Source organism: Podarcis pityusensis, assembly GCF_964106645.2.
Source record: "Podarcis pityusensis genome assembly, chromosome: 3".
Lineage (NCBI taxonomy): Eukaryota > Metazoa > Chordata > Lepidosauria > Squamata > Lacertidae > Podarcis > Podarcis pityusensis.
The window spans coordinates 82,238,556-82,266,371 of record NC_138026.1 but is presented as its reverse complement, the minus strand read 5'-3'; the positions used below and the strand labels follow the sequence as shown (position 1 = coordinate 82,266,371).

The 27,816-nt window shown below is 39.0% G+C and overlaps 1 protein-coding gene across 2 annotated transcripts in view; it reads right to left on the bottom strand.

Moving 5' to 3' along the window:
- The window catches only part of CRIM1 (cysteine rich transmembrane BMP regulator 1), a 136,518-nt gene that overhangs the window by 45,717 nt on the left and 62,985 nt on the right, over positions 1-27,816 (bottom strand). For both annotated transcript variants that reach the window (XM_080997670.1, XM_080997671.1), the window contains 3 exons: positions 9,943-10,185; positions 7,078-7,198; positions 2,110-2,231 (listed from right to left, as the gene is read on the bottom strand). In XM_080997670.1, coding sequence (XP_080853796.1) covers positions 2,110-2,231; positions 7,078-7,198; positions 9,943-10,185 — 486 coding nt within the window. The remainder of the gene's footprint in view (positions 1-2,109; positions 2,232-7,077; positions 7,199-9,942; positions 10,186-27,816) is intronic.

Sequence of the window (27,816 nt, the reverse complement as noted above, 5' to 3'; positions counted from 1 at the left end):
GAACTCAAAGATATGAAATGTAACAATATAAAGAGAGATGGCAGAAAACCTCAAAAATTCTAGAGATTATAGGCCTGTTCACCCTTAACGCTAAGTCAAATCCTGGCTAAGCATGAACAAGCAAGCATGTGGGCTCTCACAGCGAAAATTATGGCAGCTTTGCTCTCCCTTGATCCTGCTGCTACTGCCCTAAGCCATGGTTTAGCTTAGCATTACGTACATCTAAATCTGGGTTTGTATCAATATATATTGCCCAATGTATCATTGAAGATTTTACTTGCTCATCCTTTGTCTCCTAATCCAATAATATCTTATACATTTTAGACAGCACTTTAACATTACATTCCAACAGATCTCTCTCCAATTGTGATATTTGTTTCCCAAACCCTCATTTCGTATCTTTCTTAAATACTTCATTCAAATGGTTTTAGTTTGTTTTAAACTGATTTGTTTTTGCTCTTGCCATCTGTCCCAGATTTAATTAAGTTTAAACTACTATTTAATTAATCTAATACTGAGATGCACAGACTCTGAATATTTATAGTAGTTTTGTTGATACTTATTGTTTATTATTGATATTTTGGGAACTAATGGGTCAGGGATAGCTAAACTGTGCCCCTCCAGAAGTTGCTGGACTATAAGTCTCATCATCCCTGACAACTGGGCATGCTAGCTGAAGCTGATGAGAGCTGGAATTTAAAAACATTTGGAGGCTCATAGGTTAGGAATCCCAGTAGAAAATAATGCATAACAGGTAATGCTGACATTTAGCAGTAAATCTCAGTAGTTAACTAGTAGCCCAATGCTTTCCTAATTTTGTGAGCCAGAATCCAGAGTTATCTGGCTATCTCTGAGCATTCACTGGGGCTTTTCAGATCTGATACAGGGCATGAGCTACAGGTAAAGCCTTGCCGTCAATACAAATTCCATGTGCCTGGCCCATTCACTTGCTACATTAGCATAGAGGCATCACAGCCTGCCTAGTCATCAATCAGAATAGAATAAACAAAAATAGCTTGCTTTCAGATTTCCCTAATGAGTATTTGAAAAACCATGTCACTGCAGATATGCTTTGGAAGATTTGTATTTATTTTCCACTATATTTCAATTTTTCACATTATGTGTAAATAACATGAAATTATAACTTTCAAATAAAATAATAATAATAATAATGCATACCACTATTAATTAACTGTGCCCCTCTCGTTAGCCAGTGATGTGGCTTAATTTGTAGTTTAGCAGTTTAACTTGAAGGATACAATTCTTCAATAATCTATTTACACAGAGGTGTAAAGAGGGCTGGGTTCACCCCTTGAAACATGCCTCCCCCTCCATCTACTGAGTTGCCTGTGATGGCACCTGCAGCAGACTTTTAAAAAAATAAACATGAACTGCACATAACAGCAGGAGAAAAGGCTTGCCAGGAAGATGGCTGCAAAGTGCTCAGGCACCAAGAAGGGGTGCTCTTTCCTGAGTGGTTTGCAATCATCACCAGGACTCGGAAAACATTGTAGCAGATCTGAGTGCTCCTTTCCACTTTCTAAACGCAGTAAGCACAACATCTTATTTAAGACAGCCTTCTGTTAGCCCAATAAATAGGAACATGGTATACCTTTACCGAGAGATAAAACTCTGTAATGATTTTGATCCAAAATTGGGACAAAATCTTGGAGGCAGCATTTCCTGACCTCTTTTGGGATGAAGGGTAGGCATAAATCCAATGAAATAAATATTTGCACGACTTCTGGCACATGGCTAAAACCTGTCTTTCAAGGTCATCGTCAAAGGTTCTGGTAGTGTGTTCAAGAGGTTTTAAATTAATCTATGGCTATGGACTATTTAAAATGGCTTTCGTATTGTTGTATTCTATGCTTCTTTTTTTCTGAAAAATAATTAATTCATAGAAGTACCCTATCATACCCAGTATTAACAGACCCCTACTAAATAAGGTTAAGTTTTAATACCCTACAAGTTTTTAGTAGGAATATTGTCCTATGTAAACTTATATATAGTTTCTACTTGTGCCCCATACTGGACAACATATTTAAATTAGCCATAAACCAAACTCCTCAAAATGTTCAGTCCAAATACACTGAGAACGTAACATACCATTGACACATTCAAAGACATCACAGCACTTGCCAGGTGTTCTGTCTCCACGTGACACTATTTGGGGGATGTAGCCTGCCTCGCATTTTGGAACACCACATAAACCAGAGAGACATTCGCACCTGAAACCGAAGCATTGAAAGCTCCATAAATAAGTGAGGCAACATATGAGGGAGGGAAAGCACAAACATGGGGGGAAACAGCTGGTGATAGCAAGTTGGTTTTCTGCTGTTACATAATAAAAGACAACATGACTATTTAAAACACAACACAGTAAACAAAATTTAACAATTGTTCCAATGGACAATGCTTGGCTTTGATCAGAAGACTGGTGTTCCAAATCTTACATACATCCCAAGCAGAGGTAGGCCTGTTGAAAAGTCACTAATTCCTTAGTTCTTGATCATAAAAACCATATATCTCACAGGGTTTTTGGGAGAATCATCAAAATAACGAAGGAGCATTCTATGCCACGAAACTGCTTAAATATTGCTACAGTACTAACACTATCTCTAGCAACTCATTCTCTTAACTCTGTGATGTGATATTTAATTTGAAATGGCATGGAAATGTAACATAAGGTGACATGAGTAATTAGGATCTGTATAAATCTTTCAGAAGCCCAAGGACAGTGTTGCAAACTCAACCATCAACATTTAAAGTTTACTTATACAAGTCATTTCAGCCTCATTCATGGAAAGTGAACAACATCCCACCCCAGACATTTTCTGGTCATTAGCTTTTCAAACACATATGGATAATAAACCTTAAACTGTCCAAACAATCCAAAACTCTAATCTACCTACAATGAGTACTTAGCAGGTTTCTGAGATACACAAAAGATACTCCTCTTTAAAGAGGAGATGGCACTGAAGACATTTGCAAATTATTTTTTAAATCATGAATGCTAATCCCTGAAATATCCATCCAGAGAAGAGTTGAAGTGAGAAAAGAAGAATATGGAATCATCCTTTAAGAATAAAACATCATATACTTATATATTAGATAGGGGTAACCAATGTGGGACCCTACCCCCCATCCCTGATCACTATCTTTGCTGGTTGGGGCTGATGGGAGCTGAAGCCTAACAACATCTGAAGGGAACCATATTAAGTACGCGCATACTGAAAATTGCTGAAAATATATGTGGGGTAGAGGGGGACTGTTTGAAAAATGTCAGCACAGGGGAAGAGAATTTAACTATGGCAGCAGATTCCCCCCCTCCCTCATTTTGTAGTAAAACGCCGTTTTACCACCTAAATCAATCAGTATTACCTCCAATAAGACAGGGGCTTTTAACTGCTTGGGCAACTCCCAAGCAATGCAGAAAAACTAGCTTGTGTGCATCCCTGACACTCAGCGTCCCAACTTACCCCTGTATACTACAGTATAATCTTATTAAGGTACTGACCAATTCAGGGTCAGAAGAAAGGTGCTCGCTCTATTCCTAATTAATCTATAACCCTCTCTCCCAAACAGTTTAAAGTATCCTGTATTGAGATTAAGATAGGGTTGAGAAATCTGTGCCATGAGGCCCAAACTCTTCCCACACAGCATAGGATGGCATCTCTAACCACACTGTCATGTTTAAGATTATTATTTGCATTTGCTAGTTGCTTTATACAAGAGAAATATCTCATAGCGAGTTTATTTTTATTTATAAAAATATGTATATAAAGCAGCAACCGTTTTGCACAGAAATTCCATTCCTTGCCCATGTGCACATTGGTGAAGTGTGCATAAGCTCGCTCCACCTTGTTCTGTCCTCTTCTGGGTCGAAAAGGACCTATGCTTTGGCAGCCAAACGTCAACTGGACGCGCACAAAATGGTCACTGCCTGTATTGCTATATTATAAAAAATATCAGAGTGGTTTACAATAGAAGCTCTTGAAAATCCCTCACTGGTTTTTGAGCAGTCAGAGACTACAAATCCCCAATAGTTTTGAGGCAAACAATGGTCACCCATCCCTTCATATAGTCTCTCTCACAATATGCTCATACTGAAGAAAATTAGCACTTTTTTTTTAAAAAAGAGAGATTAGTTAGTTATGTCAAATGTGGAGAGGGTGGCAAATCAGATTTCATTACTCAATGTTGTATTATCTGGAATGTTTATTGCTTTATTTGTTCTATGTTTTTATTGGTTGCTAATCAACAAGGGTGAATTTGTATTTGGGCTTAGAAGATCAAATCACTAAGTATACAGGAACATTCTACAGAATAACATTTTGTATTTATTATTAACTTACAGAACACATGAAAATAATATTTATGAATGTCTTACATTTCTGCCCCACCTTCATGGCTATTATTATTACAGTTCCCTATTCAGGCAATGAGCAGATCTAGAATTGCTTAGCTTCAGCAAGGTGTTGGTCTCCTGTGCCTTCAGACCATAATATAGTTAGATTTAAGAAAATAAAAAATTTGAAAAGCTCTCCACAAGTCCTGTGAGTAATTTTTAATTCTTTCAGTGCCAGCTTTTGTCAGGCTAATGGGTAATAATATGTGTGACCTCTGTAGTACAGTGGAGCTATTTTGATGAGATTAAACTAATTAGTATATTGTGTTTTTTATTCATTTTTGGGTGTGTTTTAAATCTTGTTATCTGCCCTGAGATCTTTTGATGAAGGCTGGAATTCAATTGCTAAAATAAATAAATTGAACCACATCTAACTTGTTAAGTATAATCAAATATAATATTTTTTTATCAAAATAGGGCAAGAACAAAAGCACCAAGTGATCTACAAGATATAACCTAAATATATATAGGACAGACAAATAGATTAGCGGGGCAGAATAAGGATTTTTTAAATGTTGTCTCCCCTTTCTATGGAAAGAATGTTTCCCCTTATCTGCCACTTACGACATCTAAGGAATACTGAAGAGCAGAGTGTACTCTCTCTTCCCACAGCCATTTGAGAGAAGGATGGGAGCAACAAGCCTGGAACCTACCCTGGCAGACTACTTGAAATCAAGCAGTCACTGAGGTGCAATGTCACCAAAACGGCTCACCCCTTTTGGCGAGAGTAGGGCTGGGATGTGTAACCATGGGTAAATCATCTCACCAAGCCTAGCACACAGAAGAAATAAAATGAACAACTGTTCTTAATAACTGTCAGAAGGATTTTTGTTGGCAGGATGGAAGAATCCTTTAGGCCTGATTATTGTGACTATACAGATACTGTAATGATAGAGGAATTGTTTTGCTGTGTTTTTGCTTTTTCAGCATAAATCTAACACTACTACTAATTACTTAGCTGGTTAGCTAGGACTATACAGAAAAAGGAAGGACAAAATGAATATACACTTTATACTAAGAAGAAATGGAAGCACCATGTATGATAAGACTCTGGACGTTGAGTACTAATAATTTTCTCCTCTGTTTTCATAAATGGCTAGGAAGCAAGAGTGATTATTAAAGAAGCTAAAAACTTCTATCAGCAATCATTAGTATATGCTTAACACACAGCTCACTTAAGAATTGGGAACCTAACAAAAAGAAGCAGTAGAGAAGTGAATGTGATAATCAAAACAAGTAAGTGCAGATTAAAGATTGGAATAAACTCACAGAAATGCAATGAGGAAGAAGATTAAAATAACCACTTAAGTCAGCTGACATAAAATGCAACATTTTCTATGCATCAGTTCTGGATATGGATAAGCATGCATTTTGTACTAGGACTTCTGAGTGCATTACCATCAGTAGTTAACCAAAAACTGTTACTTATAGTTATAAGAATGAAAGTAATTATTCTGGATTGAGGAGTATATGAAATTCTACTGCAACATTAAAACTGTAAGACAGCTTTAAAACTATTTCAGAGAACAAATTTCCTATCCTGCTGTCACTCTTTCCACAACTAAATGATTATACTGTTTGAAATCAAGATAAGAACAAGAACAAGACAGCAATCAGTGTTAGATATCCAGTGAAATGTATGGACATTTGCAGTCCCGGTGTCACTAGTTCCTAAATACTAAATAGCAGAATAATTTTTTAACTCATTTACTGTTATATTTTGTGCTGTTTTTAGACTCTCATCTTGCCACATCAGGTAATTTCTTGGACCAGAGAATTATCTACAGTGGGATTAGATTCCAGATCCTCAGCACGTGATGGTTCTTTGTTGCTGAACACATGAATGGTAGTATTTGGATAGGATATGTGGAACCTTTGGGGAGCAGTTGTTGGGACGCTCTCAGGATCTTCATCTTACAATATCAAGTTACAGAATCCAGAAATGCCCTATAGTTCATATATACCACATTACTGTAGTCAAGACTTGAGGTTAGGTCATAAATTATTGTTGCAAGATTGAAACTGAAAAAGATGTACAGCTTCTTACCAGGAGGCGTTTATTGGTACCATCGTATCCCAAGATTCAGGGTCATCCTCTATGCACCCAAGTTTAATCTTATATTTCTATATAACCAAATACATTAAGAAAAAGCTACATGACATTAAGTTCTCTCCTTGTGTTTGGAAATAAAACTGTAGGACATCTAGTTCTCTCCTTGTGTTGTTCCCATCTATAAAATACGCTATTTCTGTACAGCCTTTCTAAATAAGTTACTAAGTTAAGGCTAATAAAAACATGAGAACTGCAAGCTAAAATTACTCCTATTTTATTTTTACATGAATGAGAAACACATCAATTTCCCCCTAAAGATTTTAGTTAAAGAAAATATTTAGTCACTAATTCTTTTCATATATCTTATTTCAGAAGTCAAAGCAGTTACTAATTCCATTTTAGTCATGAACACTTTCACACAGCAATTGCTCAACATACACCTCCCAAATCTTCAATAGGAATTCAACTGAGAAAAAGCTGTTATGCAAAATCATCTAGAGCAACAGTGATGCTCAGTACTCCTTTGCTACTTGTATCACAACTGCTTTGAGTTCTTAAGTAGAAACTTTAAACGCAGTGACTGTTAAAGTCTTGTATCAAATGTATAACAAACCTGGTAGGGAGAGTACAACATCCATCAGCTGTCAGCCTGACTTGAGTTTCATAGCTATCCAAGGGGCAAGCAACTTGCTGGACAGGAGGACATTCTACTGTGCTACAGTCTATGCTGAACACTGTTGGAAGAAAAATATATTTAAAAATTGATTAGAACTTGTATTGCTTTAGAAAAAATGACAATAAAGAGTCCAATTATTTCACAGGGTACCTGAAGGAGTGTCTCCTTCCACTTATATATGCCCAGAATAAATAAAGCAATCCTCTGAGACCCTCTTCCAGGTGTCCTTGCCAAATGAGGTGAGGCAGACAGCTACTAAACGGAGGGCCTATTCAAAGATGGCATCTTAAGTTACAGAACGCCCTCCGCAGAGATGCTCACCTGGCACCTACACTTAAGTTCTTTTGTCACCAGGTGAATACATTATCTTTTTCTCAGGCTTTTTAGAAGTGTTTTAGTATTTCTTAGATATTTTACACTACTGCTATTCTCTGCTTGTTTTTGGACCTGTATTGTGTTTTTTAATTCTCTTTTAAATTTCATATATTGTTCTATATTGTGGTTTCAATGTTCACTGTAAACTACCCAAAGAACTTTGGTTATTGGGCAGTGTACAAGGAATAAATAAATAAATAAATAAATAAATAAATAAATAAATAGAATAATATGGTACAAAGGCCAACCATAATACTTCAACACCAGCTTCTGGATGATTGCAAATGCAGACAAGGACATATGCCAACCAACAGTCCCCAAACCTAAATTCTCAAAGGTTTAATTCACAGCACCTTCACATATCAATTAGGTGGAGAGGGTAATTATGCCTGCTTCCATGCATTAATATAACATGTAAGTCTGATATTTGCATATTAACTCCAAAGCAAGTACAACTGATATGTGCAATCTTTAAACCCCATTTTGAGTCATGTTCACATTTCTGGAATACATGCATTGGAATTAAGAAGAGAGTGTATGTTGTTTTTATATAATATGCCAAAACATCAAGGCAAGACATGCTCATAGGTGGAGCAGCTCCCAACCATTCTGGCCAAAAATGGTGACCATAAATTTTATCCTGGAGACAAGAGGCATTATAACATTAATTTTATTATTTCAAAATGGAATGCTGTTAAGTGACTTGCCAACCAGCGGTATACAATTTATAAAAGGCAGCTCAGTTGCCAGAAGACTTGGGAGCAGCCATTTCTGGCACAGTAGGCTAGGTGCTTTGCAGAGGCTGCACTGGCATTGCAGAACTTACTAGTAGTTCTCCCTCATGATGGCTAGATATCCAATCCACTTTTAGTCAGCAGCCAGCCATCACATCCACTGGCTGTTCCAAGTGAAACACAACCAATGCAGCCAGCATGCCGTGTTCATTTGCAACAGCTGAATTAGTGACAGCAGCAGTGTAGAAAGCAAAGCGACAGGACAGAATTTCAGTGATCCACAATGGTAAATTTCCATTTTTGTGTGTGCATAGCAGAGAGGTGGGCTGTCTGTGTCATATCCTTTATCAATGAAGGGGGTTGTGCTGTGTTTTCCACCTAGACTATTCTTTGCCCCCAACACCAACTGCCCTGGGGAAGGATCCTGATATTGTTTATTGTGGGTTAAATAACCTTATAAGCCACTTATAAAGACTTATGTCACTTATAAGCCACCTTAGACTTCTACCCCAAAAGGTGAGAAATAAAAAATCGTAATAAGTAAACAGGTGCACATGCATCCCTCCTTCCTTTCCTCCGTGTATATATAGCTATGTATATTTAAATTCCCTGCAAGTATTCACAGAGGCTGATAAACAGTCACAAACGGTAAGTAAATGAATTTCACTCACCGGCATTTGCACTTAGCACCACCAGTATTTTCCTTCTGTAAAAGGAGCTGCTAGTGATGAGGTGCTTGTGTTTCCATTTATCCAACCAATGAAAGTTGCATTCCAGTCTAGCCAAGGTTTTAGTACAGGGAGAGACAGGTCGGTGGCAGCAAATTATCTACGTATCTCTACAGCTTCCTCTCAAGCCCAGACACCATTTGGGGACCCCTGATACCAGATCCACCCTATTTTTTGCTCTCTCTTTTTGTAATTGTAAGTTTTTAAAATTGTTTTTAATTTTCTATTTTAAATTGCTGGGACATCAGAGTGAAGGACATATAATAAATTAAAATAATAATAGCCACAATACATTCAGTATGTGCCCATTTATGGATGCGTGAATCTGTCTAGATGGTGATTGCAATACCAAAACACATACTGGACAGTCCCTTTGAAGTCAGTTGGATTTGCCCTTGAGGAGACTTGATTTCAATCAGTCTTGGAATGCCCCTTATTTTTATGAGTAAACAACCAATGAAAGGGAAGGTGCAGGATGGTCTATCTCTACATCTTGTACTCTAAATGTCAACTTGATCTCTGTGCTTTCAGTTACTAGAGGAGATGCTATTCTGTCAGACAAAAGAAATCACAGATCATAATATAGTTACAGTCTAGCTTTTATCATGCACTGCTTTCCACCAAATGGTTTTATCATCATCTGTGAGCACTAACTGCCACTGGACTGAAAGCTTGCATATGATTATCAAACGATTACATTACCTAGCTTGATAACACAAGGAGTGAGGGAAATCAGTTGCCTCACATTTCTTTGCATTTATGTTATTCCATCAGTGTTCCTGTTTCGAATAGCTTGTAAGATAGGAAAGACTTTGGCTGGAGTGAAATTTTCTCTGATAGTGCAGTGATAGAGATAGTGACAGGAAAAGAGACACATGAAGGAGTTCATTTTTGATAGTCAGCTCTAGGTTAATATGCATAAACACTGAGGTAATTGGGATGGGGGGGGTAAAGGTACACATTACCTGGTTTACATTCATAGAAGTCACAGCATTCCCCCGGCTTGCCTGATGCTTTAGAAACCAATATATTCAAATAGCCTGGTTGGCAAACTTTCCTCAAGCACCCTGTAGGGTTGCACACGCAGCGGCTAGGTAGAGGGCAGCATTCACCAGGTGGCGCATACCCTTCAATCAAAATAGAATCTTCTGGACAGCGAGGAGAAAACTGTACTTCACAACGGGCCTTGGAGCAGTCAGGCTTTTCTTCTGAAAACAAGACAGTGTGTGGATGTCAGTAATATGTTGTCCTGTTAATTTAAAGCTTTGCACATTCATACCATACAGAAGAGGTATCACTAGAAACTGTGTTGATGGAGCTATGTCCATTCCCCCAAAAGGGATGTCAGCTGTTTTTGACAAAATCTGCGATTGCAGGAAGCAGAAAGATGGACAAAGAGACCCATAACACCTTAAAGCAGAGCTTTCCAAACTTTTCATGTTGGTGACACACTTTTTAGACATACATTTCACAACACAGTAATTCAGTTTTACTAGCAAACTGGAGGTTAAACTAACGCCTTTCCAGCCCTGGGAGGAGCATGGGGAGTGTTTGCATGAAGCCAACGCTGAAGCCAAAACACTAACGTGTCACGATACTGAGGTTTGGAAAGCTCTGCCTTAAAAATTAAATTAAAGAAGACTTTTACTGCCAAGTACTTGTTTCATCATAGGCATGAAGTACACAGCAGGCACACATTTTCATCATTCTAAGTTTTTTACTCAGGCACGCATGTACACATACACAAACATGCTGGTACAAGTACACTGATTATGGTAGCTTTACAAAGGGGGGGGGGCAAGGATAATAACCCTCCTGGCAGATTTAGCATTCTAAGACATCACTGGCATCAATCACTGAAACCTAGGCATGCCTGAAAAGCAAAAGGGCCCACCCCCTTTTGCCACCTAAGGCAAAAGCGGAAATATTTTGCTCCCTGCCATACTGCCCACTTCCACTGTCACTGTATTTCCCCCATCTCTCTGAACTTGGAGATGAGCAGCAGCGCTGTGCGCAGGAACACCTGGCTCTTGCTAAACTCCTCCCCTTGGCTCTCACTGAGGCACTCCTCAAAGCATTGTCACTTGTCTTTTCTGCCCCAGAGATGAGGAAGATAGATGGCAATGCTACACGCCAGAATGCTTCCCTCTCACCAGTGAGAAGGGAGTGCTTTGTTACTGGAGGCAGTAGGGCAGATGGGGCACTGACTCTTGTGCTTCCACCACTTGAGGGAAGTTGTTTCTCCTCACCCCACTGGTGGGCTGGCTCTGCTGAAAAGTGATCAAACTGTATATGCCACAATATACCATAAATATTAAAATCCTATAGATAACCATTGGAAGTATAGGGTGCTAACAGAGGGATAACCTCTGGAGTGGACATGTTGTGTTCCTTCTGGGGTAGACTGTCCACCTTTGGTTCCCAACCTCCACACTTGTGGAGTTCTCACCTGTGGCTCCAAGAAGCTTCTAGAAGCCCCAGAAATGGCTTCAACTGGCTGGCTAAACCAGATGAGGGTACCCAAGGACAAGACCAATAGTAGGTCCAATGATCAAGAAGGCAGTTTCTGCACATGCTGTAGAGGGAAGTGAGGGGTAGATGGGGCTCATCAAGCTGGGAAGATAGCCCATCTAACAGAAGGAAATCTCTGATTCTAAACCTCCCCTGCCTTGTGGGATATATTTGGGAGAAAAAAAGGCTGAGGAGTAAACCTACACAAATCTGGAGTGGAGTCCCTAAGATGGTTGGATGGCACTTTGTATGCCTCCTTCTAGCAACTCCTTCCTAGCAGCCAAGCTGGTGCCAGACATATTGCTCTACTTTCCTTTGGACCACATCATGAGGCAGAGAGGGAGGTCTTGTCATCTGGGCAGCCCAGGACCACCATAAACTTTGTCCAGGCTTCTGCCCCGGAGAGGTCACTTCAGTACTGCTAATGCAGCAGCTTGACGTCACGCCCGGAAACACACTTCATTGTCTCGAGATAGACGAATGGCAACACTGGATAACCATTACCTTATGTAAAAAGATAACCACTTGTAGCCCTTATAAAGCTTTTATGTAATCGAATTTGTCAATGAACTGGGTACAGCCTTAAGTTTAGGAGACAGAAGTAAAATAAATTTTAGGGATTAGGTGCTTAGGTATAATGAATTTATGGTCAAGGACACAATGTCCACTTAATATGACTTGTTCTCCTATCATTTCTGGGTATACTCATTTTCTTCAGTACTAACATATAGAGCTGTGTTGATTATACATGCTGTGAGAGTATGCATGGTATAAAATATCAGTAGTATGGCTCACGCTATCACATCAAGAAACTGTGTTGTTGGAGTATATGAAAAGTATAGCTGGTTATACTGGTGTCCATCTGGAGAAACCTAATGCTAATGGATGATCAGACTGGATGAGTATAAGCATACACTAGCATCTTTCCTCAAGAACTGTCTGCAGCATGCTTTTTGCTTTATTCCCAAAAGCTCCATGTGTGGTACTTTCTGCTTTTATTTCTGTTCAACCCCATCTGACATTTACTTCCCCATCTTTACAGTCTCTAGGCTAGGAGGGGCTAGGAGTGCCTTTTTACAGGTCCAGTTGGTACTAAAGCTATGATCTCTTTCAGTAAGAAGTGAAATGGCCACTTTGGTAACTTCCAATTGGGTTGTTGTGGCGTGCTGTAAGTGCGGCTGCTCTTGAAGAAAGAAACTTCAATTGGTCTAAAATGCAGTGGCCAGATTACTGGCTGGGATTCCAATTAGGTAACATATAAACCCAGTTTTGCAACGACTGCACTGGTTGCCAGATTATTTAGGAGCCCAATTCAAGGTGACATTATTGACTAAAGCCTTTAACAACCAGAGACCCAAATACTGAAACACTGCCCTACCCTTCCATCCTACCTGAACCCCTTAACATAGGGGTCAGCAACCTTTTTCAGCTGTGGGCCGGTCCACCGTCCCTCAGACCATGTGGTGGGCCGGACTATATTCTTGGGGGGGGGGGGGAAATGAACCAATTCCTATGCCCCACAAATAACCCAGAGATGCATTTTAAATAAAAGCACACATTCTACTCATGTAAAACCAGGCAGGCCCCACAAATAATCCAGAGACGCATTTTACATAAAAGGACACATTCTACTCATGTACTCATGCTGATTCCCGGACCATCCGCGGGCCGGATTGAGAAGGCGATTGGGCCGGATCCAGCCCACAGGCCTTAGGTTGCCTACCCCCCTTAAAATTTTCCATGTAAGCAGGTTTCAAGATAATATATCACATATTTAACAGAACAACAGTGATCTCTTTTTCATGCATAACTGAGAGGCATACAAAGAATAGAGGAAATCTTTTCTTAAGAACTCCTTTGATTTTCATGGGATGTAACAATGTGGCCATTATATTTTTCAAATTACATTTTTATGTTCAAATTAAGCTTTATATTTTCAATGAATTTTACAGTAGGACCACACAATCCATATTGTTAGTAAATCAACAATTTCACATTTCTTCACCAAGAATGCCATAGGGTTCAAGTAACTTGTTACTTTCTAATTTGTAAATTAACTGTTCTTCCTCTTCATCTGACATAGTTCTTCAGATATATTCCTGAATGCAGTGGTTTAGGTCACTTTTGTGATTTAAAAATCTTAATTATGCATTTATAGTGTAAGCTGACTTTACATTTACTGTATAGTGTAAGATGCTGAGCGCTGAATGCAGAAACGAAGGGTATAACTATGTGAATAGTGAGTATTGCAAATATTGCCCTAGTTGCCTGCTTCTAGCCTTTAATTTGTTAGTTTTCAAATCTGTAGCAATCCACTCCTCAAAGTCTTCACCCATTTATTATTTTATTCAATTTATATTCCACACTTCCTCCAAATGGAGCCCAGGTTAACAATTTAAAAGTGATTCAGCAGAGGTTCTTAATTGTTTCTTGAGCAAGACTTCTCTTTTAAAGAAGATTTCTCACCTATTTAGACCCTGACTCTTTAGGTACAATGGGTTAGTTTTGGACTTGTCCATATATACCCTGGGATATCAGATCATTATTCTATGTTTAAATACTATCTAAGCTTCCATAAACTGAACCACCCACATTACCATTTTATTGTTTAACATTCTAATCCTCACATTTGTTATAAATGGCCCTTTTGAAATTTAATATACCGGTAATGGTTTTGAACTTTCCCGCCATTTTCCATTCCATTATTATATACTGAGGTTAGTTGTGCTGCAATCATTAATTTAAAGCAGTTTGACTTGACTTGCTTCTTGTAGTAGAGAAGCACCATTTTGGATTAAATCAATGATCCCTCTCTCATTTCTATGTTAGAGCACCTTAAGCACATATTTAACTCCCAGAGGTTCAGAAATTTAAAATGTTTGAAAAATGTAGTGGGTTGAGGGAGCAGAGATACAAAAAAGCAGAAACTGACATTTGCAAAAGTTTATTCTAATTGGTTTACAATAATCCAGCTCATCTCAATCTTTCAATGCTCAGGGTTTCTGTGTACCTAAAGTAACATATATCTCTGTAAAATGTATCCTCCCTAATTCCGGATTTGTAGGGTAACATAGAAATAGCTTAAGAACAGTTCTGAAGAAGTATTTCAGTGCAATACTACAAGATCTGGGCATTTTCTACAGGATCCTTCCTGTAGGATTCCATTCTTTTCCTCCCTCCTATTGGGCTGAATTTGGAACATGCACTTAAAAGCTGGATCAGTAAAACAGTGACAGCATTAAAAAGTCTGAGCTTACAGATAGCAGTAGCCAGAGTGGTTGTTGTTATTTTTTTAAATCAACACAGTGTGCTCAAAAAGAAACTCTCTGAACCAGAAATATACAAAAAAGGGAAAACCAAAATGATTTAAATGCCATGAGTGCCTTCCCTATGATGAAAGGAATTTGGGGCTTTTATAGTTTAGGAGGAGAAGAACATTGGGGAAATGTGATGCTGAGATGAAGTGAATTCCATTTGTGGGTGGGGCATAGCAGGAGTGTGCACCCACTTTGGATGTAACCTAATAACCAACTGGATTGATTTGGGAGGTATTCACTCTAAAGAAAAACAGGTCTTGTCTGAAGTTCAGTGGCCTGCTCACAGAATTTCAATCCTGTTTTAGGTCTCTTTTCTTTCTGGCCAAAAGTTGTAAATTTCTCAACCTCCCCTCAAGCTACCCATAAAAGGGAAATGCCAGGCAGGGGGGAGGGTGGCATCTTTTGTGACTGAAAGCTGTAGCTTTTGACCAGGGCTCTACAATCACAACACTTTTGGAGGGAACGTTTCCTTAATGCAAGGGTCAGAAATTTGTGGCCTTCCCAGTGTTCAGACTCTTTAACTCCCATCAGTTCCAGCCAGCACAGTCGATTGTCTGGGATGATGCAAGTTTGACCCCAGCAACAACAAGAGGACCATAGTTCTCTGCCCCTGAATCAACATATTAGAAGTTATTTCAGTGTTCTTTTGCAAGTTGAAGTTGCAAGTTCATTACAGCATATGCTTTCATGAACTGATGTCCACTTCCTCAAATGCTTCCTCAAATAAATGTGTTAGTCTTTAAGCCACCAAAAGGTTCTGGTTTCTTTGCTGCAGAAGATAAAGCACACCTAATCTTCTGGAGGAGAAATCAGGTTGACTCTGCTAGGAAGGACAACACTGAAGAGCTATGGAGTGGTGGTTGTATTTTGTTATTCATATACAGACAATAAGAAAAGCAGTTGTCAACTTAACCCCAATACCATTCCGCAATAGGAAAACCACTACCACTTACCTGTTCTAGAAAAGCTCAGTTATTTGAAGGACTCCCATACCATTGCTGAATGGATGCTTTAGGTTGTTTTTATTTTTATGTTTTATATTTCATCAAAACTTTTGCTATCTAATGTTCTAAGTCAATATTTTGGATGTGTCATCCACGTGCTCTTTGTTGGGTCTTATGTGAAAGATATAACTGACCATTTTGTTTATAGTGAAATAATAATTTAAAAAAATAAATCCTGACCAATCCCTTTCTAAAATCCAAGCCCTTCTATCCCAATTATTTACTCTTGTTGCATTTTGGTTTCTGCCTGGTATGTCAGTTATTAGTTAAGGCCAGAGGTCAGCAAACTTTTCCAGCAGGGGGCCAGCCCACTGTCCCTCAGACCTTGTGGGGGACTGGACTGTATGGGGGAGGGAGAGATGAATGAATTCATGTGCCTCACAAATAACCCAGAGATGCATTTTAAATACAAGCACACATTCTACTCATGTAAAAACACCAGGCAGGCCCCACAAATAACCCAGAGATACATTTTAAATAAAATGACACATTCTACTCATGTAAAAGCATGCTGATTCCCGGACCGTCCGCAGGCTGTATTGAGAAGGTGATTGGGCCGGATCCAGCCCACGGGCCTTGGTTATACTCCTTCCTTCCTTATACTCCTACCACATTATAGCCCTACTTGCATTTGAGTAAAACTCAGTGTTAAATATCTTTAAGTCTGTGTATCTGAACAATAGTATAACATCTGTTTGGCTGTTTGTCTTCTGGCTGAAAATTGATAGGCTCCACTTCCTCAGGAGGAGCTAGAATGCCTACAAATTTCATCCCCAAAAAAGAAGTTATGATTTTTATTTTTATTTTTTTAAACTGCGGACATTGACCCTGGCATTCAATGCTACAAAGCTATTAATCTATTGCAACCATATCTGAAGACTACAAAACTGGACAGGCGAGAAATCTCTCTACATACCAGTGCCATATTTATGTCTACATCTAGAAAAAAAGATTTATCAAGCTCAACAGGACTTCCAGATTAAGTATGTTTAGGACTACAGGATGAATGAATGTGTAAAGCTACCAGAGGACATGTGCTTCCCATTATGAATTAGTTGACTCTAGAGTTGTTTGTTGATTTAGTTGATTCCCAAAATCAATAGCCAAATCACTTGCACAAATAACTAGTCACCCAAGAAGCGTAATATTACAACTTTGAACTCTTCTGGAAGAGGGCAAGTCATAGCTCTTCTGGAAAGGGCAAGTAAGCCAGCTGATCAATGTGCATAAACTACTGCCCAAATAATAATTCAGGGATAATTTATATATACAAGTCACTGTTTCAGAAAATGCACACTAGCTACTGATTTCAAGCACATTTACAATAGCAATGTAACTGACATGGTGCATAGTTACTCCACTTAGTCAGAGGAATGGATATTTCACATAAAGGATGGAAATAAAACTGTATTTGCAGTTGATTGTTGTATTTGCAGAGAGTGAGGAATCAGTCATCATGTGTTTCTCCAAGGCCCAGGTACAACCTGAATTATGCAAAGCACCTAAAAGGCCCTTTTTGAATGCCTGCTACCTTTTCCCACACTCCATCTTAAAACACTTGTCAGACGAAGACATGGATGGCCTGAAACTTTCCTTTCTGTATTTTTTACTATCTAGCCTAATGAAAAATTCTGTGAAACTTGAAAGCTTGTATGTGGCATACTATTTTGTGACCGTTTGTTTGGCCTACTAAATATATTGTCCCCATATCAATAAAGCTTTTGGACCAATTCTGAAATGCTAACATACATAAAATACAGTATTTAAAAATTACCCCTATTTTATAACATATATTACCTTTTATTCTCTATAACCAAACACAAAATCAAGTTTTATTCTTTCAAAACTGATGAAGTTTTGCACAGAAGTCTAATTCAGCTAAAGCAATGTTGTTTTTCAGTGTTTCTGATTATGCTTCTATATAATCTTATCTAAGTGAAATTATTCTTTTGAATGTTTTCCTCCTCTGATGCCTGAAAACTAAACAAATAAGGCATGAGAACATCCATGGGAGAGTTGAAAAACAGTTATTTCAAAACAAAGCAAGATTTGTTGACATAACTCTTTTATTATGTAATTTGTCTTACTCAGAATACAATCCTAGGCATGCTTCCTTGGAAGCAAGTCTCATTGAACATAGTAGCACTTACACTTAAGTAAACATGTATAGGATTGCACTGTCGGACATGCAAAGAGTTCAACTCAAATTATGCCTGGTATTCTTTGTGGTCACTGTGCTGAAAACAGTTGTTCTTTTTATTTTATATCCCTTGTTAAATCCACACTAAAACACAAAACACCTTTCTTCCACTTGGCAGTCCCTTACAGTTGTCATTGAAATAGATGCCAAACAATGGAAGTACTGTACAGTTATACACATGAGCAGGAAGGAAATATTAAAAGGATTAGGGATAAACAAGAAAAATGATTACCCAGCTGAAGCAGTCAGCCAGACAGGCATCCCTACAGGAATGCAAAATACCCAAAAGGATTTTCAGGATATCAAAAGGATAGTTAATTAGATTTTAAAGAGAGATTATCTTGGACACACAATATGTATAACATCCCACATGGATGAACTGGTTTGAGATAAAAAAAGAACTACACTGAACTTTTACATAATCTTCGAATCGTATCTGGACTTTTAAAAAAAATGCTCTGGGTTTTTAGGGACAGGATCAAGGTTATATACAACAACATACATGACAAACTGGCAGATTATTTTATATAGGTTTATATAACAGCACTGTAATATTGGCAGTTTTATTTTCAATCCTTTCTTAATGATCCAGGAACAAGGACTTTGCCTTTCTTGCAGCTCCACACACTGGATCAACATTTTCACTGAGCTATCAAAAACAATCTCAAGATGCCTTTCCTGGTCAAACCCTACAAATTCAGATCACATTAACATATATGCAGATTTAGGATTTTCTGCCCCAATGCATATCACTTTACACTTTTATAGTTACATTTTTGATGACTTGCTGTCATCAGAAAACTTGACTACCTGACTTCTCACTCCTAACTCCAGGTGATCTATGAACAAGCTAAAAGGCACATGTGCAAATACTGACTTGGCAGACCCAACATCTTGTATCCTTCCCATTGTGAAAACTGTTCATTTATTCCTCTCAGGATTCTGCTCTTTAACCAGTTACTGATCCATTATAAGGACTCTGTTATCCTATAATACTAAATGATGAATTTAGACCATACACTCCTATGTTCAAATCCCTGCTTATCTATGAAGCTCACTAGATGAAGTTGGGCAGTCACTCTCAGCTTAATCTAAACCTCATGTAGTGGTTGTTGAGGACAAAGAAAGACAACTGGGAAGCATGTATACTTACTTGAACTGCCAGAGGAAAGAATGAGAATTTCTATCCTAGCCCCTCCCAAACAAGCTACAAAGAGAATAAGGCAGACCCTCTAAGCCAGGCATCTCCATAGTCCATTTCGGGGGCCTAATCCGGCCCGCCGGTCGGTTTAATCCAGCCCCTGTGGCAGTTTATTTCCTGGGGTCCTCAACTCCAACCCTAAAAAAAAGGTCAACAACTTTGGTCAGCCCCCATGGCCCTTTATTTCATCAAATCTGGCCGTCTTTGAATAAAGTTTGGACACCACTGCAAGCAGAAGCGTAAGAGATTCCTAGAAGTCAACATCTAATATTTACCTGGGAATTTGATATATTTTTGAGCCCTAACCCCACCCTGCCACATGTTGAACACTCATAATTATGTCAGGTTAAACTAATTTTATTAATTTTCATGATGATCTTTAACAAACTAAAGTTTCTTTTTTTTTTAAATGATATTTATTGGGAAATTTTTTTTTTAAAGTTACAAAAGAAAAACAAAGTAGAAAAAGAGAAAAACAAACCACTTCCAACCATACATATACAAATTCAAAATAAGGAAGAAAAAAAACAAAAATACACCACAAACATTTAAAAACATTTAAAAACAAATCCATTATCAACTCCTCAACTGTCATTACCCTCTTTCCTTGACCTCCTCCTCCTCCCCTTCCTTGTATCCTGTTTGTTAATTGTCACAGCAAATCCTTTCGATATTTCATAATATTCTGTCATTACATTACCTTAAACTATTTTAATCTTATCTTACTATAAAAAAAACCTTGAGACTTAAAACTTAAATCTTATTTTTACCAACTTCTCATAACCATAATATTCTTGCATAATTCTTTAAACATTTTTACTAAAGCCAAGTAATTTCATTCCAACATTTTTCTAACATTCATCAATTTTATAAAACAGTCCTAGTAGTGAAAAAAAGAAATAAAAACAAATCCAATCTTCATCCAGTGTCCCTTCCTCCTGGTCCCGGGTTTTGTCAGTCCTTATTATCCCATCAATCTGGTGCATTAACCTGGTAATCTTATATCCGAGGCCCTTAAGTCCCTTCCATGTCCCTTCCGCAGCTCTTCTTCATATTTATAGCTGTATTTTCCTTTGTCTCCTGCTCCTTTCACTCGTGGGAACTCCAACTTAGCAGTATTTTTGACCCTTCTCGACAGATCAGCCCCTTTTCCATAATCAACACTAAATTCCATGTGGTATTTAAAAACATGTTTCAGAATCCCTCCAAAATTAAGAGCCCCCACAATCCCAAACATCTCACGGCCCATTGCCAGACTTGAAAAGTCCAATTTCATAGGAGGGTCTATCCAACCCCCCATTTCCAAACCAAACCAAACTTTTTCTTTCCAAATCTGGCTTTTTCCAAGTTCATTTGTCAAATCCGAAAGCTCATATTCCTGTAGGGCCTGTTCTGTCAAGACACACTCCTGATTTAATTCCTGGGTGGGCTCCACATATTTTCCCACTGCCTGTTCAAAATTTCCCACTGCCTGTTCAAAATTTCTAATCGAATCAGCCGTCAAATTCGTCTTCTCATGTAACTGTTCCAGTAGGGCATTTGTTTTATAGAAAGCACACAACAGAGCTTCTTAATACACTGTCCTGAAGGTCAGATGTCTATTCCCACGATTGTAATCTGTAACAGATGCCAGCTCCCAGGAGTTGGTTACAGTTTCACAGTCTCCCTCTAGGGGGAAAACTTCTGTTTAATCTTTCTTTTAAAGACAAGTCTAGCAACAGAGTTTCCTTTTTTCAGATATTTTGTCAATATTTGTTCCTTTAAGGTGCGAAAGGAAACAATGGAATCACTATGTTCCTCTTCTTTTAGCTATCTGTCAAAAGCGCTTATTTCTGGTCGATGAGCTTCAAACGTCAGTCCTGACACCCCGCTCCAGGATCAGGACGGTGGAAAGTTACTTTACTTTAAACGCACTTCTGCAGGTTTAAACAGTCCAGAAAGATCCCCCTTCTTCTCCTGCTGCCGAAGGGGGGTTCAACAATTTTAATTGATGAAAGCCAATCCTTTAGAGGCGATTTTCTGAGCTCTAGTTTACGTTGTCTTTGCTTTATTCTGTCTACAAAGAAACGGAAGGCTGACTTCCTGTTTAGACCTTCCCGTTTCAGTACCAAATTGAAGTAAAATTTTTAAGTCCAATTCCTTTCTGCTCGCAAGTCCTTATTTAAAGTCCAATTGTTCAAAGTTTAAGTACTCACGGGTGCTTATTTTAGAAGCCAATTTGTCCCAGGAAAAAGGCAGCGCTCTCCGGCAACAGCTGTGCGGCTTCGCTTCACGGAAATAGCAGTTGACTCACAGCACCGCACCACTTTCCCCTTTTCGCTTCGGAGCCCGTTAGTGGGTTCCTTTGCGGGTTGGGGGGGCGCTAAGGGTGCCCGCCGAGTCCCATGGTCACAGGCTTCATCCGCCTGTGATTTTTAAAAGGGTCCCCACTTCGCCGTAGCGGAGAAGACCCGTTTCACGCGGAGCTAGTCCCTCCAATTCAGAGGGAGTCCGCCATTGCCGATGGCGCCACCCTGGAAGTCTCTAACAAACTAAAGTTTCTAAGCAGCACAATCCCACCTGGTGAGGTAAGACAGCTAACTTGTCAGTGTGGCAGATTTCCAGGGGTACTACATTAGCAATATCAATGACTCAGAAAACCACTGTCTATACTTTCAGGAAAACTGCACAAAGCCAGTTGAGGCTAGTTGAGTAGCAAAATTGAATGGTATCACCTGCATTCCAGGAAACATATTCAGTTTTCTGATTTCCATATGATAGGGTATAAATGCAGGTATAGGGGGAAGTAGAAAAGGAGCAACCAGCAATGAGAATGTAGCAGCCTGGTCAATTCTTAGTCAATGCTGAATTGGTACACTACAAGTGGGGGCGGGATTTTAATTTATCCAGAAGAGGAAGAAACCTTAATCTTGCCCACTTTTACTAATATCAGCCAAAAATACCCGCAGCAGAGAGAGATCAATGTAAGATAAGAGACATACATTACAAACCCAATATAACTACAAAAGATGAGATGGGAAGAATACATGTCACAAACTGACACTTTATCACTGAATAATAACATAAACCTGCTATTAGCGCCATATTTAATCCAACTGTCAGAACTGAAGATTAGTTATATAAGAAACTAAAGCAACTCCCCCATTCTCTCTTCAAAGTTAAGACTTCATACCATTTTGCAAGTAAGACAAGAATATGTAAACTAGGAGTAGGTAGAATATTGACTGTGGTACTCTCATATATATATGTATATGGGAAACAGCAGAACTGTCAATTTTTTCATCACTTACAAAAGGATCTGAGAAAGGTCTCTGTCAATTCTCCACTTATGTGGAAGGTACTGCGTTTCAATCATCTATCATGCCAAATTCAAAAGCTGTTCTGAGAGCAGGCACAAGGAGGCAGTCACTGGGTTGCACAGGTTGACAGAAGATGAGGAGGGGAACACAATCATGATTTACTTTGTTTTAAGTTAGAGATATCCAATTATAGAAGATTCATAAATATTTCACATAATAGATATAGGGGGTTATTACAAACAATTACAAGAAAGCAATTCATTTATGTGAAATTACTAAAATAATTCAGTAGTAACCATCAAGGCAGAGCGTGGATCCAACAACACACAGACGCAAGAGAAACTAAACATGATAGTGTTTAAAAGAAAAAAAAGATGTGCACAACCCAACCAAAAATGTTAACATTACTTATCTGGAAGTATATTTCAAATTCTGAATTCGCAGGCCTTACAGCCATTAAAGTATGTGCTATCAGCTTGTTTTTATGAGATACACTGTTTGCATTCATGCATCAGTTGTGCCAGCTTTGCTTCACTAGTGTGCAAGAGAAAAAAACCACAATTCCTGCCTTAGAAATGTGTCTGAACTGGGAATTGATAAAACTTCACCCACAATGTAGTATCAATTATATTGAATAGTGCTACTTAGTTGAGCAACACAAACTTCAGGAAGTTTCAGCTTCAAGTAGAAGAACAATTTAAATATTTTTAAAATTACCTTGGAAAAAAGGAAGCTACACAAATAAAAAAACTTTAATAATGACAACTGGAAAACAGGAGTGAAGAAATGGCGAGAGAATAAAAAAAACTCAAGCAGTACACTCAAAACTCAGTTGTAGCTGGGGGGGGGGAACAAGCTGGGTTTTTGGCCCTGGGTGGAGCCTCCAGAGGGGTGCCACTGAGGCTCCCAGCCTCTGTGTCTGTGTGTGCACTAATAAAAATAATAATAATTTATTTATACCCCATGCAGGGGTGGGTGGGTGTCAAACTGGGTCTTTGACCTGGGTGACAATGAGTCTAGTTTCACCCCTGTCAAAACTTATGGATCACTTACCTAAGTACCAATTCTAATGCACACTAGTAAATGTAAGTAGCCTGCTTCTGGATTGATTCACAAACATTAGAATAGTGTATATATTCTCATCTAGGGAATTACAGCAATACTACCACCACCTTGGTAGGCTCACACCAAGCATCACTCTCCTCCACTAATTGTCTCTGCAGATATACAAACAAGTTTTGAACACCCAGAAGATAGGGAATGTGAAATAATACTCTGGGTGGAGATGGACACTGGGACATGTGTATAATTATGATCTAACACAAATCAGCAAAATGAAAGTGGTGAGTAAGTCTTGCATGTATCAATCTAGTATTACACACATGGTGTATTTCTTAATTTACAAATAAAAATATAGAACATTTAAGGAGCAGTTTTTAACAAAATTAATCAAGTCTTGGGGCACCTTAAAGACTAGCAAATTTATTAAGGCATAGGTTTTCAAGGATCACTGTACACTTCATCAGATGCATGAAGTGTAATCCTGAGTTGTCAAACATTTGTACACATGAAGATGAAGGAAAGGTATACTTGAAACTAAAATAGTAACAGTGATCAATTAACAAGGCTCTATTCATGGTAAAACATCCTGGTACTGGTAAGCTGATTAACATACACAGCAAGATAAAAAGCCATGTTGACTGAAGCCACAGGTGACACAATGGAATTGCCTAGTAAATTGTAATTCTACATTTGCACTGTATTATTCTGTTCAAGTATAACCACCATAAGATCAGTTAGAGACTGTTCTTTGGAATTTAAATTCCCTGTGTACTCCTCAATCCTTTATGCACACACCTTATCATACATGAAACAGTGCAAAAAGAAAGTAGAGCTACTAGTGTGATCCAGCTGAAGACCATTAATTTAGGGGAGGGGGGAGGCAAAGATGATATAAACAAAGTTGAATGAAGAAGGGTATTCTTTATTAAGTTAATAAAGCCTCACATGCAAAAAATAAAAAATAAAAAATCACTCCAAGCTTTGGTATGATTATCTTTATAACTTCAGAGCTGGAGGGAGGAGCAAAGGATGGATCAGAGGAGGAGGAGAAAGAGGCAGATCAGGCAAGTAAAGGACCATGTGCTTCCCCATCTTCTCCTGCATCACTGCCTCCCAGGACCAAGAGGGGACTGAAAAGGGATGAGCACAGAAAGTTTCCATGTAGGCATAATCTCCGGCTGCACGTGCACAGCCTATCAGGTACATAAACCAGTTGAGGGGGAGTAGGCCCCTGTTGCTGTAACTGCTCCACGGAGCTGTTTTGCCAATTAACTACAGGTTCTTTACAGGATCTTCGGTAGTCAATATATGAGGCAAAGGATATTTTTATTTGAACAAAATATAGGAAAACCTCCTCAAACAGAAAAAAACCAACAACCCTCAAACAGTAAACCTTCTTACCATGAGAAATAACCCGAAAGGAATAACCCCCAAAAGAACAATTCCCCCCACCAGACCTTCATCCACATACAACACCAGATCCAACTGTGGGAAGCCTCAGCAGTGTTTGGTCCATCATCCTCTTCCTACTCAACCACATTGCCCAGCACTATTTGCACCTGCCTCAACCAGGCAGGGATCCTAATCTGGGCAATCAAGCCCCATGTGGGCCACACTCAAGGGCAGGAGTACACCTGCAAGGACTCATAGGAAGGGTTGGCTGCATAAAGCCAAACCCACACCTCCTCGATTTCTCTTCCATGTTTTCCACTAAAAGAGTGCCAATCTGGGAATCGCTGAGTAGACACTAGATTGGTGAATGTAGGTATCCAGAGCTGTAGAAGCAATTGGAAGTGCTATCTTTGACAATAAAGTTAACTATCTGCCGTGTGCAGTCCTTTGGCTGAGAAGCACCTTTGACAACAGTAGGCTGAAAGCTACTCTCAGTCAGCGTTTCAACCTGCAATAAAGGTATAAGACTGAATACTACTGCTGGTTTGTGGTATATCCTAACGGAAATGTGTGAATAAAAGCACTGAATAACAATGCATAATTGTTGCAAGCTACTCTCTCTCTCCAACCCCCAACCTGCAAGGCACCCAACACCTCTAGACAATACTGTGGGGTTCTTGTAAATCACTCAAGAGCTTGACGTACAGTTTACAGTGTGCATTACACTGCAAGCATGTCATAAATGCCTACTCCATCCACAGTCCCTTCCTGCTACACAGGATATGGTGAACTGCATTTTTCTTCAGAACTTGCATTAACAGTTTTTTCTCTCTTTTAATATTTTACACATTGAACAGAGGAAAAGGCAGCTGTACAATCTGCCTGTTGACTTGTGCTCATTAAATCACCAAAAATACTCCCTTCTTCCCTCCAGTCACCAGAAGAGTTTTATGCATGCATCACCTGCCTAATGTACAAGGATAGGGGTAGACTAAGAACACATCTTAATCTTTACTTGTGTGAGAGAGAAAACAGAAAATTTTACTTAACTGAATTGTGGTTTAGAGTCCCCATCCACCAGGTAAATGAATGAATACAAGCATAAAAGACAACCTGCAAAGCTAGGCTCACACCACAGAGAAAGGGCTCACTGTGCCGAACTTGTAATAAAACCCAATTGCATCACCTTTCTTTCATCATAAAACTGTACACAATTTCCTTAAAACATATAAAACTGCCTTTTGGTGAATCTGACCTTTGTCCCATCTTTTTAGCATTACCCTCCAAGCGTCAGACAAAATACCAGATACTTGGTGCTTTTAACTGCAGCTTCCAGGGATAAAACCTGGGATATATGCAAAGTAGGTACCCAGCCACTGAAGCAAATCTCTCTGCCAAGCACAGCTTCTCATCTCCTATGCAAGTTGAGAGTGGGAGTCTAATCTAAGAGGAAGAGCAGTTGGTGGTGGTGGTGAGGGTCTGCAGAAGAAAGCTACCAACCAGACATACCTAAATGCTTATCTCATCCTCTTGGCCCCCATTTGTACAATATGTAGTTCCATGCTCAAAGCAGTCCAATTGCTCACTTTGTCAATGCTCTGATTTCAAAGATCTACTTGTGACAACACTTGTACTAAGGGTAAAATCAAACATAGTACACGCACATCCTCTTGCACAATGGGGCTTCTTCCTCCCCTTCCCCTTGCAACTCCATGTTCCCTCTTAAAACCTGAGAGTTTTGGAGCATCCTCAAAAGCAGACTTTGGGGGCACATGAGGACTGGACTGAGTCAAGCAGGAAGTTCCTAAAGCAGCCATTAGAAAGCAATACTTGAAATATTTACTATTGAAGCTTATTATTTACTACTGGCTTTAAACCAATCCATTAAAGTATGTTTTGCTCATATATGAATGAAAAGTAGTATTAAGCATGACATTTCATTATCCTTAATGCAATACAAATAAGAGCATAGATAATCAGAATTAGAACTTACCAAAGGCAGGCTAGTTAGTGCTTATATAACAGTGAACTCTCTAAACAATGATGTGAGAATTTGGCTGAGGATGCCGAATAGTTATTAAATATGGATTCCTCAATTTGAGCCTTAGCTGGATGTGATGAGTTCTAATGCAACAGAAAGAAGTTCTGAAGAGGGAACAATGTGTTTATGCCCAAATATCAAAGATCTTTCAACATTACCCAGAGTTGTCAGCAAGTTTAAAAATCAAACTCCTTCCTGGCTTCAGACAGGCGGCGGCGCAGGTGACCCCATTAGCTAAAGTGGTAACTTAGGTTAAGAACAGTTTCAGTTGAAGAATGGGCCTCCAGAACGAATTAAGTTCTTAACCCGAGGTCCCACTGTACTGGCCCAGAAAGTAGACAAGTTATTTTCACCTGGGGAAAAATCTGGCTTCTGGGGGACGCAAATCTGGATGACTCAGGAGAGCAGAGGAGAATGTGGCTTAAGGAGCTGCATTTTAGATCAATTAGTTATCAGCCAAGAAGGATTTCCCTGCAATTTAAGCAGTGCAGAGGAGCTAAGAACAAGTGGAAGGATACATGAAGAAAAACCCCTACCTTGAGTGAACAGAAGGGGATGCTACATCTTACACCTTTCCCCCTTTAGATCTTATAGTGAGAGATGCATCTTTAAATGAAACCATGAAAGACAAATTATTCAACTCATATAGCTGGCCACAGTTGGGAACAGGATGCGATACCATAGGGCTCTTTGGTGCAATCTAAGAAGCAGAATATCTCTGAATACTAGACGAGCATTGAAAGATTTAATTTTACGCAGTTGATAAATTGGTTTGGAAATTATACAGCACGAGTTTCAGGGCTATTTCAAGA